Below are 15,000 nucleotides of genomic sequence, written 5' to 3'. Positions count from 1 at the left end.
TGTACTTTCAAACGTTCTCTGGGTATGGCAGTACAAAATTTTACCCCCAAGCTAGCAGTTAACATTGAGTCCTATGTGACCAGCTAGCCGCCAGCTGGTCTCATAGAACTGAAGGTTAACGGCTAGCTTGGAGGTAAGCACACTACACCGCAGCTCCCCACAGAGATTCATTATACTGGGTGGATGTGTTGTCTGGGCTGTGCGGATGGTCCAGGGTGTCCCTCCAGACCTGGTGTATCTCAGCTGTAATGCAGGTGAATAAGTGGCAGCATCAGGCGGAAGTCCGGCACATAGCAGTATTTGTCTACAGATGATGCAGAAGGCTTGTGAAATTGGTAATGCAAGCGCACAAACAACATTGCACACAAGAAATATGCATCCTATAACCATGTGTATGCTGTGCACAAAAGTTACCTATTGTGAAGTACTGCAGAGAACATGGAAGGCCTAGAGAGAGAGTTGGTCTCTGGCTGATCTTAAGCTACAACAGGAATGGTGTGTGTGTATGTGTATCGTATGTTTTTGTGTTTGTATGTGTGTGGGAGTGCACTACTTAGTAGATGCGTGTGTGTATGCAGTGTGTGTAGCCTACACTACACCGCCCCTGTTCCACCTGCTGTGACAGTAAAATACACCAGCAAGCAACAGCAGCGTTTTTAAATTGATGGCTTGTCTCGACAGCCGCGCAGCGCAGCCACTGATTGTCTATCTGTCTTCACTTGTGGCCTTACATTAGATTATACACGCAGCTGGCAAAGTCATACATTACACTAACCCTCTGCTAGCCTGCAACGTCAGCCTCAGGACGCCTTCCCTTCGCAAAGTGGACAAAGTGCACAAGTCCTTCAAAAGTGGTTGGTCCAGTGTGTGTGTGTGTGTGTGTGTGTGTGTGTGTGCGTGCCTGCGTCTGCGTGTGTTATTGGTGTCTGGATATGTGTGTGCGTGCGTGCGTGTGTGCATGCATGTGTACGTGCGTACGTGCCTGTGTGTGCGTGTGCCTGTGTGTGCGTGTGCGTGTGTGTATGATGCCCACAAACACTAAGATCCAGCACAGCACCCATGATTCCCCCCCCCCTTCAAACCCTCTCATCCATGCGCCTGTACCCCCCCCCTTCAAACCCTCTCATCCATGCGCCTGTACCCACCCCCCCCCCTTCAAACCCTCTCATCCATGCACCTGTACCCCCCCCCCCACCCCCTTCAAACCCTCTCATCCATGCGCCTATACCCCCCCCCCCACCCCCCCTTCAAACCCTCTCATCCATGCGCCTGTACCCCCCCCCCCCCACCCCCATACCCTCTCATCCATGCGCCTGTACCCCCCCCCCACCCCCCCCCATACCCTCTCATCCATGCGCCTGTACCCCCCCCCACCCCCCCCATACCCTCTCATTCATGCGCCTGTACCCCCCCCCCCACCCCCCATACCCTCTCATCCATGCGCCTGTACCCCCCACCCCCCCATACCCTCTCATCCATGCGCCTGTACCCCCCCCCCACCCCCCCCATACCCTCTCATCCATGCGCCTGTACCCCCCCCCCCCCATACCCTCTCATCCATGCGCCTGTACCCCCCCCCCCCCATACCCTCTCATCCATGCGCCTGTCCGCCTGCACCACCCCCCATACCCTCTCATCCATGCGCCTGTACCCCCCCCCCACCCCCCATACCCTCTCATCCATGCGCCTGTACCCCCCCCCCACCCCCCATACCCTCTCATCCATGCGCCTGTACCCCCCCCCCCATACCCTCTCATCCATGCGCCTGTACCCCCCCCCCCCATACCCTCTCATCCATGCGCCTGTACCACCCCCCACCCCCCACCACCCTCTCATCCATGCGCCTGTACCCCCCCCCACCCATACCCTCTCATCCATGCGCCTGTACCCCCCACCCCCACCCACCCCCCATACCCTCTCATCCATGCGCCTGTACCCCCCCCCCCCCCCCCCCCCATACCCTCTCATCCATGCGCCTGTACCCCCCCCCCCCCCCCCACCCCCCATACCCTCTCATCCATGCGCCTGTACCCCCCCCCCCCCCACCCCCCCCCCATACCCTCTCATCCATGCGCCTGTACCCCCCCCCCCCCATACCCTCTCATCCATGCGCCTGTACCCCCCCCCCTTCATACCCTCTCATCCATGCGCCTGTCCGCCTGCACCACCCAGCACCAGCCTAGCCAGCCGCTGAGAATGTTTAATGTGCTTATTGATTTAAACGCCCATACGTCACTTTGTTCTCTCTGAGAAAGACAGTTTGGGATGAACACCCTGCCTGCGCTTCAGATGATAAAGGGATTTACTCTTTTGCCTTTTCTTTTCGCGTTAGCGAGCGGACTTGTGAAGTTATGACTCAGACGTATGAGAAAACTATACGGCCGTATCTTTCGCATTTCGGGAGCGTTTGAAACCCGGGTTATGCTAAGTGTGTCCTCTTATGCCTTTTCAACTTTCTTTTTTTTTTTTTAAGGCACTGATGTTGAAGCAGTAGCTCTTGCTTGCTAGGCTCTGCTGCTTGCAGCCTAGACCGTCGTCGATCAGTGAGATGTTATGAAACGGTGCATGAGCACACACATTGTATCTCAAGCAGGCTGTACAGAAACCATAGACGCACAAATGTAAGGGTTCAGCAAACGACGGCAGGAGGTGTGCTGTGCACGGGGGGTCTGAAGGGGTGTTATAAAGTTGCCGCCATTATCCACACCATACGTGTCTCTAATCAATGTTTTCCCATCATATACAGTATACGTGCTGAACACTTAATCAATGCATTCTCACCGCCATATATGTGCAATGATCAGCTGATCAATCGGATGTCTCACCATATATGTTTGCTAAGCATTCAATCAATGTGTTTCCCACCATTATGTTACCGTACGTTATACGTTGAGCGCCGCCCCCCCAAGACCAATCGATCTCCTCCCACCTTTGTGTTGCTGTTTGATCCCACGCTGTGCTCTCATACAGTATGTAAGCCCAAGCTTCTATACCAGTCCGCCCTCCACATCAAGTGAGCAAAGGTTTTTACCCCTGTTTTCTCTCTCTCTCTCTCTCTCTCTCTCTCTCTCTCTCTCTCTCTCTGTCTCTCGCTCTGTCTCTCTCCGATAGTGTGTAAGCCCAATCTTCTATACCAGTCTGCCCTCCACATCAAGTGAACAAAGGTGTTTACCTCTGTTTTCTCTCTCTCTCTCTCTCTCTCTCTCTCTCTCTCTCTCTCTCTCTCTCTGTCTCTCTCTCTCTCTCTCTCCGATAGTGTGTAAGCCCAATCTTCTATACCAGTCTGCCCTCCACATCAAGTGAACAAAGGTGTTTACCTCTGTTTTCTCTCTCTCTCTCTCTCTGTCTCTCTCTCTTGCTCTCTCTCTCTCTCCCACAGTGTGTAAGCCGGGCTTCTACCGCTCCGCCCTGCAGACCCAGAGCTGCAGTAAGTGCCCCCCACGCAGCTACGCCCGCGGCGAGGCCTCCACCTCCTGCCAGTGCGAGGGAGGCTACTACCGCACCGCCACCGACCCCACAAACATGGCCTGCACAAGTAAGACAACCTCCTTCACACCTTGCAGTTGGCATAACATGCCAGGGATTTGTTTTGAGACTGAAAGTTTACGTACAGTTAGGGTCAGAGGTTCCTTCACTTACAGCTTGCTTTTTTTTTATGTTTCGGGTTTCATCTCTATCTAGTCATTTGGTTGCCCTGTTCCCAGGTCAGATGGTTTTTGGATGTGGGGGCTTGAAACTGCTCCTTCAATGGCACAGCATGCCATGGTTTTGCTTTGAGACTTTGAAAGTTTATGTGTTAAAGTCACAAGTTCCACAAGTTCCTTCACAGCTCACAAGGGTTTATCGCAAGCTATCACAATCATTTAAGTACTGAAGACAACATAAAAATGCTTAACTAAGTGTAGAGTTTTACCATTCATTTATTGGTGGCTGGCAAGGGCTCACTTTTTCTAAAGTTCATTTCCACCTTCTGCATATGGAAGCAAGAGCTGCTCTTTCCCTCTGACATTGGTAATGAAGTATTCATTGTGGGTTGAAGCTAGAGCTGCTCTTTCTGACTTAACTTAAATAATGAAGCACTGTGGGGTTAACTAAGAACTGCTCCGTCACACTGATTTCTTATGATGAAGCATTTTGTGCTTCGCCTGTTACTCTGCTTTTACCCACTGCTATGATGAAATATTGTGAGCTTAAGTAAGTGGTGATGAATTTGTAAATAGTTAGATTCATGGGTATGAGCTCTGCATGTTTCTAGACTGACAATCTGCTGAAATTAGGAGACTTCATATTTTAAAATATTTAGTACTCAATTAAGAACAATTGATCTTGAAACAATTCAACAGTGTTAATGTATAGCGTCATGTCCATTACTTCCTACTCATAGTCCTTGAGTATAGGTATCATTTTATTTAACCCTATCCAGACCGGGCTTTTTTGGCATTTCTGCGACCGGGGGGGGGGGGGATGATGGTGCTCTTTTGACCCCCCCCTCATAACTTAGGAACCGAATGGCGTATGACTACCAAACTTGGAGGGGATGACCTTCAGCCAAAGATCTATGAATCACATCAGTTTGGTGTCATTGGTGGATATTATGACACCAATATGACGTCATTTCCTGATTGTATTGCCCAAAATGTCACCTTAATGCATTTTCCATCTTACTTGGGAATGCACATCAATTTTGGTTATTATGTGCTTCAGACCACTTCAAATGTTCGCAAGAGTGTCTGATGCTAATGAAAATGTAAAAAAATATGAAAAGTGATGATGATGAGACTTAGATCAGTGATTTTTGGTCAGGCGTACCTGTCAGAAAACCGTTGCCATGGTATGCCATGATAAACCTAATCTTTTGGTATCACACTGTAGCCAACTTCATGTTATGAAAAGTCAAAAAGTTTCGTAGTCCTAGCTTTAGTCATTCAGGAGTTATACGACATCAAAGTTGGTGCGGGCACTTTTAGCCCCCCCCCCCCCCCCCGGTCTGGATAGGGTTAAGGAAGCTATGAGACATAGCCTGTGGCACATATAACTAGTCTGTGATTCTGAAAGACTTGGCAAGAGATTGAGGTTCGATTTGCCTCTGTGTAAAGTGGGCTCGGTCAGCCAAAAGCCAGGTCCCAGGATGCAACAGCTCAGGTTTTGGTACCTGGTCCATGATTACATCTGGTCTGTGCTTTGTTCATGGAACAGCTCGAGTCATGGCTTTACCTTCAACCCAAAGTTTGGTTCATGTCTGTACTTAGTTCTGTCTAGACATTGGTGTATTAGGCCTACTTACTGTAGTTCTGGACAGGGCTTTATTCCAGCTGTGCTTAGGTCGGTCCATTGTTTGTGCAGGTATTTCTTCACGGTTCATCTTTTTGCCTTGTTCTGACCTGATCGCATTTGCCTTTGACAGATTCTGTCTTCCATTTTCTGGTCCTTGATTCTCCTTGTTTGACCCATGTTGTTTCTGGGTGCAGGGTCTCCTGCTTCTCCAACTCTGGGCTGTCTGGTCTGTCTTTCAGCTCAAATCAGCCTGAACTAATCCCATCTCCGCCTCACTCCTGATGCCGGCTGGGCCATCTCCGCCTCACTCCTGATGCCGGCTGGGCCTTACTCTTTTCTGGCTACAGCCCCCTCTGTGTACTAGACGCATGTCTCTATTCCACAGCTTGATCTACGTTATGTCAGCACTTAATACTACCGCAGGTTTTACCTGGATCTGTCTTCATCTCAGCCCCATGCCTTTGCATACGTATAGTTCTGGCTTTAGCCTGCTCAGCCCTGTTCTCTCCCTTTGGTCCTTGACTCTCCTTGGTAGGGGTCGACCGATACAGGTTTTTTAATGGCCGATGCAATATCGATTTTTTTTTCCATCACCCTTGGCCGATACCCGATACCCGATATCCGATACCCGATATTTGGGGCCGATATGAGTTAAAAAAAAAAAAAAAGACAAATATTCCAGGTCTCAAGTTAAAAATAAACATTCCTTTAACATTATCAAATTGAGGTAGAACTTGTAACATTTATACACCCACTTTAACAATCAAGTAATGTCTAACAATCAAGTAATAAAAAATAAAGTGTCTTGGTGCTTTTAAAAAAAACAGAATGACGTAAAATAATAAATATTGCGTTTCGGCCAAAACCACACGTGCATCGGCCGATACAGATACACTTAAAAAATGCAAATATCGGCCCGATACCGATACCGATACCGATATATATATTGGTTTATCCTTACTTTGCATACGTATAGTTCTGGCTTTAGCCTGCTTAGCCCTGTTCTCTTCTTCTCCCTATGGTCCTTGACTCTCCTTGGTTGGGCTGGGCCCATGTCTCTGGGTCTGCTTAGACATCTCTGGGCAATGAGTGTGTCTTGTCTTGTCTTGTCTGTCTGTCAGCTCAGTGCGGAGCGGAGCGGAGCGCCTGAGAATAGTGCTGGCTTCAGCCTGCTTAGCCCTGTTCTCTTCTTCTCTTCTTCCTCTCCTTGGTTGGGCTGGGCCCATGTCTCTGAATCTGCTTAGGGGTCTCTGGGCAGGGACAAGGGGGACAGTTGTCCCGGGCCCAGGGAGAGAGGGGGGCCCAGGATTGAGTCCTTCTTATTACATTGAATGTATTGGGCTGGAGTTGAGTTGAGTTGAAAGCTTTAATGTCCTTAAAAAGGCAATTTGACTTACAGCACAGCAGAATGGCATTAAAACATATAGGCCTACGATAAAAACACATACAGTACAACAAATACACACACAGCCATTGCTTGGTAAGCTTCAGGTTAATTGTTCCTGGCGCCGCTGCGACACTTTGTCACGCTCAACGTCACCACCAATTAGGCCGGTGAGTAAACTAACTTAGTAGATTGTAATTTTACTGGGGGGGCCCTTTCAGATGACTTGGTCATGGGCCCGGCCAAAGCTGTCAGCGGCCCTGTCTCTGTCCAATGAGTGTGTCTTGTCTTGCTGGTGTGTCTGTCAGCTTCAGTGTGGTTGTGGTGCGGAGCGGAGCGGCTGAGCTGGATGCTCGGTGCTCAGGCCGGAGCGGAGCGGGCCTGTCTGGTCTAATCCCATCTGAGATCTCCCGGGCCGCACTCCCCTGATCCAGACGGGGCCTGCCTCGTCTCAGATGTGTGTCAGGACGATTTGCTTTGAATGAGCCGTTCATTTGGCCCGGCTCAGCGTATCGATCCCACGCATTAGCATCACATTGATTTTTTTTTTCTCCCTGGTCGTCCGCTATGTGTGAAGGAAGCCAGCCGAACGAACGAAAGAGCAACAGCAACCAAAAAGAAAGAAAACAAGAAAGACACCTTTGGTCTCACCAAAAGCGTTTTATCTGTCTGTGTTTGTTCTAACGCTGTAATGACTTTGTCTGTTTGTGTATGCATGCGTGGGTGTTTCTTTATGTACGTAGGTGTTTGTGTTTGTGTGTGTGTGTGTGCGTGTGTGTGCGTGTGCGTGTGTGTGTGCTTGCGCATGCGAGCACGCGCGTGTGTGCGTGTTTGTGTGTGTGTGTGTGTGCTCGTGCTTGTGTGTGTCTGTGTCTGTGTCTATGTCTATGTCTATGTCTTTCAATATTGTAAATGTTTGTATTGTCAGTATGACATTAAAGAATATGAGGGAGGGGAGGAACATGCATGCATACCGTGAAATGTGTACAGATGGTGGTCAATAGAGGTGCAATTAATTTAATGCTGTGTGTGTGTCTGTGTGTGTGTGTGTGTGTGTGTGTGTGTGTGTGTGTGTGTGTGTGTGTGTGTGCATGTGTGTTTATCCCCCCCCCCACCCAGAACCTCCTTCCGCGCCCCGCAGCGCCATCTCCAACGTGAACGAGACCAGCGTCTTCCTGGAGTGGGTGGCGCCCGAGGAGACGGGCGGCCGCAAGGACCTATCGTACGCCATCGTCTGCCGCAAGGTGATCGGGGGCGACGGCGAGTCGCGGCACTACGAGCCGTGCGGGAGCCACGTGCGCTACCTGCCCCAGCGCTCGGGCCTCCGCAACGCCTCCGTCATGGTGGCCGACCTGCTGGCCCACACCAACTACACCTTCGAGGTGGAGGCCGTCAACGGCGTGTCACAGCTCCTGGCGCCGCTCAGACACTTCGTCACGCTCAACGTCACCACCAATCAGGCGGGTGAGTAAACTAAGGGCTTGCATATAAATCAATGACTGTATCAGGCTTGTACGAGATTCCGAATTGAATGAATTTGAATTCAAAATAATGCCATAATACGAACACTAGGTGGTGTCATTACTTTGAATTTCTTTGAATTTAAGCTACACCACCCATTGAGAGTACGTAGAACACCCCCACCTAGTGTTCATATTATGGCATTACTTTGAATTTAAATTCATCCATTTCGTAATTTCGTACAAGCCTGGACTGTATATTGGAATTGAGGTGTGGCCAACCGTCATTCCTGATGCAGCAGATTATTATGAGTTGCATCAGACTAGTGGTCTCCCATTCTGTTTTCTCCAACGGCCAAATTATGTAGCGCAAGGCCAACATAATGCCCCAACCCAATGAGAAACAAACTTAGATGTCTAGACAAAGAACAGATTTTTGCTCTTCCGTTTTCCCATCTTGTCAATATCTGTTATGAGACTGGCGCAAGATCTAGGTGACATTTAGGTGACATTATTATGATAATTTGATGACGTCTGCATTGATGAATTGAAGTTTCAGTGAAATGTGAAAGTGAGAACTTTTGTCTGGATGGTGCTAATCACACCTGGGTGGGGATGAAGAAGAGTGTTTGTGTGTATTTATTCTACTACATTAATGAGGTCTGTAGGTTATGGAAGTTAGCGTCTTACTAAACTTTCTTCCTGTATATGATGATGATGATGATGATGATGGCGATGACGATGACGACCTATGAGTATATTTAGTCTGTGTCAATGTTGTCTGTGAGTTAATGGACATTAAATGAAGTTTGTGTGATAATGAAGTTCGAGGAGTCTGGAGAGCATAGTGCCTTTGTGTGTGGAATTGATGATAAAGTCTGAGTGCTGTTGTAGGCTAATGCACAGAGAGAAGGAAATAGGAGACTCATGACCAGAGCTGGACTACCCATCTGGCATAGCGGGTATGTCCCGGTGGGCCCTGCACCCTCGTGGGCCCCTATTTTCAGGAATGTTTAAAAAAAAATTGTTTTAATTTCTTGTTTAACATTTCTTAAAATGGGGGCCCACGAGGGTGTGGGGCCCACCGGTGAGTAAGTCCTGCGCCGCTACTTATGAGGGGCCCTTTAAAGCCAAAAGTGCCTGGGCCCTATTTCTCCCCCAGTCCAGGCCTGCTCATGACTGTAGTAGACGACTCACTGGATAGTTATTTGTCCCATTGCTCAGTTCTTCAGAGAGCTCGAGTTTTAGTGCTGCCGTGCCGAGATGCCTTTGTGTATTAAATGCAGCATAGCCTCATTACAGTTCTCTGCTACAGAGTAAATTAGCTAGTTTTTGATGCTCGCGTGTTTGTCAATTACTGCTGCAAGCACGGGCAGTCTGCTGCGCTATAAATCTCATACACGACACGTCGTACCCAGGGCAGGATTAAGACACAGGCTCGATATAGCTAGGAGGGGCCCCCACCTGTCAGCACCCCCCTGATTGGCCAAGTGAGAAATTGCAGAACAGTGACAAGATGCAGTATTGAAAAAATGTTGTTGTATTGAGTACTGTCAGTAGACATATTGTCCCTAATTCCTAGCTCGTAATTCTGACACTGGTGTATGTAGATTTGTCACAAAATGTACCGTTTGGCAGGGGGGCCCCCACAGCAACCTGTACCCTAGGGGCCCCAAACCATCTTAATCCGGCCCTGGTCATACCAAAATATGACACTGTGAGCGGTGGGAGAAACACTCATCTAATTAGCTGTACAATTACCACATGCCGATGCCACAAACACAAGCTACAGTGATAGCACTGTTTGAACAAACATACTGGGCTTAAACATTGTCTGTTTGCTGCGAATGGATCATAATCTACTTAGGCAATGATGATGCCTAGTCATTTTAGAACACATTGTCAGCAATGATGATTTGCTTGGTTTAGTAAGCACTGGTAATTCTTCTTTTTTTTTTCTTCAGCGAGATCCTTTGTTCGCAGCAATAATGATTATCTGTTAGCACGCTTATTTGTATGCAGCGGTGATGATCTTGTGTTTAAGAGAGCTGCTTGGTATGCAATGGTGGCCATTATTCATTATAGCTCCTTGTTCAATATGCAATGGTAAAGGTTATCTGGTGAGACCACAATGGTGTTTAGGTTACGGAATGTTAAATAGCGAATTAATGAATGAATGACTGACTGGATGAATGAATTAATGAATGAATGACCGATTAAGATGGAAAAATTGCAAAGCTATTGCGTAGAACAAAAAAAAAGTGCAGCACGGTATTTGTGTTTTTAACCCATTTTGTCCTAAGCCCCTTTTGGGAAAAGGTGCCCTCTCCCTATTAAAACCTAAATATCTCAGCCTCCGAAGCACATAATAACATGACATAAGTTGCATTAAAAGCTAGAGCCTTCATTTTGCACTAGAATCATAACATACCCACAGTTTTAATGAAAGAGCTCAAATCTCAAGAACCTTAATGCAGCGTATATGTCGCTCCAGGACACAATGAGTTAACATCTAATCATACAAGGATTCATGAAGCTTACGTAAAACATGTGTGTTGTCACATGAAACAGGCATACATGGTCCTGATGTGATGTGTATGTCACCTCCACCCCCCTCTTTGTTTCATTCTGTCCTGTACTTCCGTTGTCCTCAGACTTTGTCTCTATATGTTATACTTTCCCGTCTCAGGGTTTATCCTTTTGTTTTTCGCTCTGTCCATCCCTTAGAATTGTCCTTGTATATCCATTCTCTCTCTCTCTCTCTCTCTCTCTCTCTCTCTCTCTCTCTCTCTCTCCCCGTCTGTCTTAGGGTTTAGCCTTTCGTTTTCTCCCTTAGAACCACTTAGAATTCTTATCGTACTATGTATGTCCATTCTCTGTCTGTCTGTCTCTTTGTCTATGTACTTTCTGACTGTACTCCTCCCCGCCCCCCCCCCTCTCTCTCTCTCTCTCTCTCTCTCTCTCTCTCTCTCCGTCTGTCGCATGGTTTATCCCTTTCTCTGCTGCTCTTTCTCCCTCTGTCTATCCCCGTTTTACCCTTCATATCCCTCTTTAAACTCTCTAAGTCTCTCTCTCTCCCTCTCTCTCTCTCTCTCTCTCTCTCTCTCTCTCTCTCTCTCTCTCTCTCTCTCTCTCTCTCTACCTATCGTCCTCTCCTCCTCTCCTCTGTCCATCCGCGTGTGTCTGCACTTGTTGTGTCTCGCTGCCTCCTATAATCCCCCGTGCTGCGTTGCTCTGCTCTGCTCACCTCTCCTCTCCTCTCCTCTCCTCTCCTCTCCTCTCCTCTCTCCTCTCCTCTCCTCTCCTCTCCTCTCTCCTCTCTCCTCTCCTCTCCTCTCCTCTCCTCTCCTCTCCTCTCCTCTCCTCTCTCCTCTCCTCTCCTGCTGCGTTGCTCTGCTCACCTCTCCTCTCCTCTCCGAGCCACGCACCCCATGGGAGAGCAGCTCCCATTGACTTTTCATTAGGGTAATGATGGCCGCGGCGGATACTGCCGTGTAATCTCCTTTATCTGAACCAGTCCTGTAATTACAGGCGGATCAAATCCACCAGTGCAGACAGCCAATTGCACCTGTTGCCACCCAGTAGCATTGTAGTAGGCTACGGTAAAATGTTATGATAATGTCTGCTTAGAAAGGCTTAGTAAATAATTAACTAATGATGAACAGAGCATCAACAAATGTGTTTTTTATTATTATCTACATTTTATATATGCTTCATAAGATATCTACAAATAATATGTTCAAGATTGTACAAACCTGTTAACAGGCGATCAATTCAGCCCAATCGGTAGGGTCTTTAAGTTCGATTTACCTTTTTGATAATAAGAATAATGTTTGTGTTTTGGGGATAGGCTGATCTGATTGGTAGTAGCCACGTCCCTGTTAGTCAGCCTGCCAAGACCCTAAAATAAATGTTTGATGGCATTTTCTGTTAAAAGTTGGCAACCATGCCAGAAGTTATCAGCATGGGCTAAGGTTTCAGAATCACCTGGTTGCCAACATGGAACTTGACCTTTAAGGTCAAATATGAAGGTCAAAAGGTCAACCACGGTCAAATAACAGTGTTATTTAGTTAAAAAATGTTAAAATTATGTTAAAAGTGGGCAACCATGCCAGAAGTCATCAACATGGACTAAAGATTCAGAATCAACTTGTTGCCAACACAGAACTTGACCTTTAGGGTCAAAAGGTCAAAAGGTCAAAAACCATGTATTTTCTGGTTAGTCTATTTTGGGAACTGTATATTCATGGAATTCTTTTTCAAATGTCAGCAACCATGCTAGATGTTATCAGCATGGACTAAGGTTTCAGAATCACCTGGTTGCCAACATGGAACTTGACTTTTAAGGTCAAATTTGAATGTCAAAAACAATGCATTTTCTAGTTTGCCTTTTTGGGGGGGCTTCATATCCATGGAATTCTTTTTCAAAAGTTGACAATCATGCTAGAAGTTATCAGCATGGACAAAGGTTTCATGGTCCATGGTTGCCAGCATAGAACTTGACCTTTTAAGGTCAAATTTGAAGGTCAAAAGGTCAACCGAGGTAAAAAAAGGTTTTGGGTTTTTGTGAAGTGCTTTCATAAAATACATGTTGTTTGCATGATGCAGAGGAGATGATTCTTATTATTTAAATCATTTTAGGTGAGTGAAAGTATTGGAACATATAATATTAAATAAAATGAAACACTGTTTTGATGAGGTTTCTCCTGAAGCGGACAGCGCTGTCAAAAGCTGCATTTGGGGTTTTCTGATAGTGGACTGTGGAAGTGGTCGCGAGAGTCACCCTTCACCTACTAATGACTCAAATAAGTATCAGATGATTAATGAACCTTTTAATCCTACTTAGAGCCCATTTAAACCCAAGTCTTCAGTGAACAACAAAAACAAGGAAATTTGCCTTTCTGTTCTAATACTTTAGGGGACTGTATATTTAGAAGTTATATAGTCTTTATTATTAGGGTATGAATGAAAGTGATTATTGCAAATGGTCAATAACAAGAATGTAATTCATCATATTGTTTCTTTACTTCAATAATAATTAAAATGATAATTAAAATTCAAATGTGATGTCAGTACATACTGAATATTTATACATTTGAAGGAGCTATTGTTGCTGCTATTACAAAAACGTTGTGTCATCCAGATCATGTTCTATCCCTACGGCGTTTAAACATTCTACATTTTAATCACATGCAGGCATACTGGGCTGTCCATTCTTCAGGCAACTGCAGGCATGTATTGGCCACTTGGTTCTACAACCACAAATTATACTTATCAGTCCTAAGCTACTATGTGGAACTGGAGGTTTCCTTTGCCACACAGCCATCAAGTGTTGGTCTACAACTTTCCAAACATCTGCCTCCTCAGTGTCTTTGTTAATATGTACTTTGTCAGACTGCAGCCATACATTTGCCTGCTGATTTGCTCATGCACGCTTGGTAGTAACATATCAATTGCCTTTTTGTCTTTCTGGAAAAAAACTGTATGTCTAGACCAATCAATACCCAAAGATAAGCGTGTTGCTTTGGACAGGTGACACAAAAACTTAAGCCTGGGAGATTGCAACAGAACATTCTACAGTAGTTATGAGAACATCAAGAAAAGTGTGCCATACTTGATCTACTCTTACTGTAGGTTTAATTTCCTAACCATGATATGACATATCAAATCAGCAAGTATCCTTCATTGCTATAACCATTTGAAACACATTAGAAATAACAGACATCATTATTTTTTTCTATGGAAAGCCTGTGAATTGATGGGGCAAAGCAAATTCGCTGGTGAGTCGAGGTATAGTCCATTTCATACAAGCAGATTAATGTGCTTCACAAAGAAGAATAAAGTAATCTAGATGACCAGAGTGAAAATACAAGTTTAAGTTAATGTCACGCTAATGAGCTATGATGAATGTCTAAGGATGACAGGCCAGAGCCACCATGATAAGCCAAATCATAAAATTATAGGCCTACTAATTATTCAATATACATTACCATGCAAACAACTTGTATTTTATGAAAGCACATCACCAAAAAACAGTTTTTTTTAATTGACCTTGGTTGACCTTTTGACCTTCAAATTTGACCTTAGAGGTCAAGTTCTATATGGTAACCAGGTGATTCTGAAACTTTAGTCCATGCTGATAACTTCTAGCATGGTTGCCAACTTTTGAAAACAAGAATTCCATGAATATAAAGATCACCAAAAAAGACTAACCAGAAAATACATTGTTTTTGACCTTCAGATTTGACCTTAAAAGGTCAAGTTCCATGTTGGCAACCAGGTGATTCTGAAACCTTAGTCCATGCTGATAACTTCTAGCATAGTTACCAACTTTTGAAAAAGATTTCCATGAACACAGTCCTCCAAAAAGTCTAACCTTACAATACATAGATTTTGACCTTTTGACCTTCAAATTTGACCCTAAAGGTCAAGTTCCATGTTGGCAACAAGTTGATTCTGAATCCTTAGTCCATGCTGATGACTTCTGGCATGGTTGCCCACTTTCAACATCTTTTTAACAATTTTTAACTAAATAACACTCTTATTTGACCGTGGTTGACCTTTTGACCTTCATATTTGACCCTAAAGGTCAAGTTCCAAGTTGGCAACCAGGTGATTCTGAAACCTTAGCCCATGCTGATAACTTCTGGCATGGTTGCCAACTTCTGAAAAAAAATCCATGAATATACAGTTCCCAAAAAAGACTAGCAAGAAAATACATTGTTTTTGACCTTTTGACCTTCAAATTTGACCTTAAAGGTCAAGTTCCGTGTTGGAAGCAAGTTAATTCTGAATCTTTAGTCCATGCTGATAACTTCTGGCATGGTTGCCCACTTTTAACATCATTTTAACATTTTTAAACTAAATAACACTGTTATTTGA

The 15,000-nt window shown here is 45.7% G+C and overlaps 1 protein-coding gene across 1 annotated transcript in view; it reads left to right on the top strand.

Annotated features, from left to right (window-relative positions):
• LOC134457820 (ephrin type-A receptor 5) overlaps window positions 1-15,000 on the top strand; it is a 172,103-nt gene that overhangs the window by 77,815 nt on the left and 79,288 nt on the right. The window contains exons 4-5 of the mRNA XM_063209791.1: window positions 3,380-3,535; window positions 7,778-8,122. Of these exons, the coding sequence (XP_063065861.1) occupies window positions 3,380-3,535; window positions 7,778-8,122 (501 nt within the window). The remainder of the gene's footprint in view (window positions 1-3,379; window positions 3,536-7,777; window positions 8,123-15,000) is intronic.

Source organism: Engraulis encrasicolus, chromosome 11 (genome assembly GCF_034702125.1).
Source record: "Engraulis encrasicolus isolate BLACKSEA-1 chromosome 11, IST_EnEncr_1.0, whole genome shotgun sequence".
Classification (NCBI taxonomy): domain Eukaryota; kingdom Metazoa; phylum Chordata; class Actinopteri; order Clupeiformes; family Engraulidae; genus Engraulis; species Engraulis encrasicolus.
This window is presented reverse-complemented; position numbering and strand designations above follow the sequence as displayed.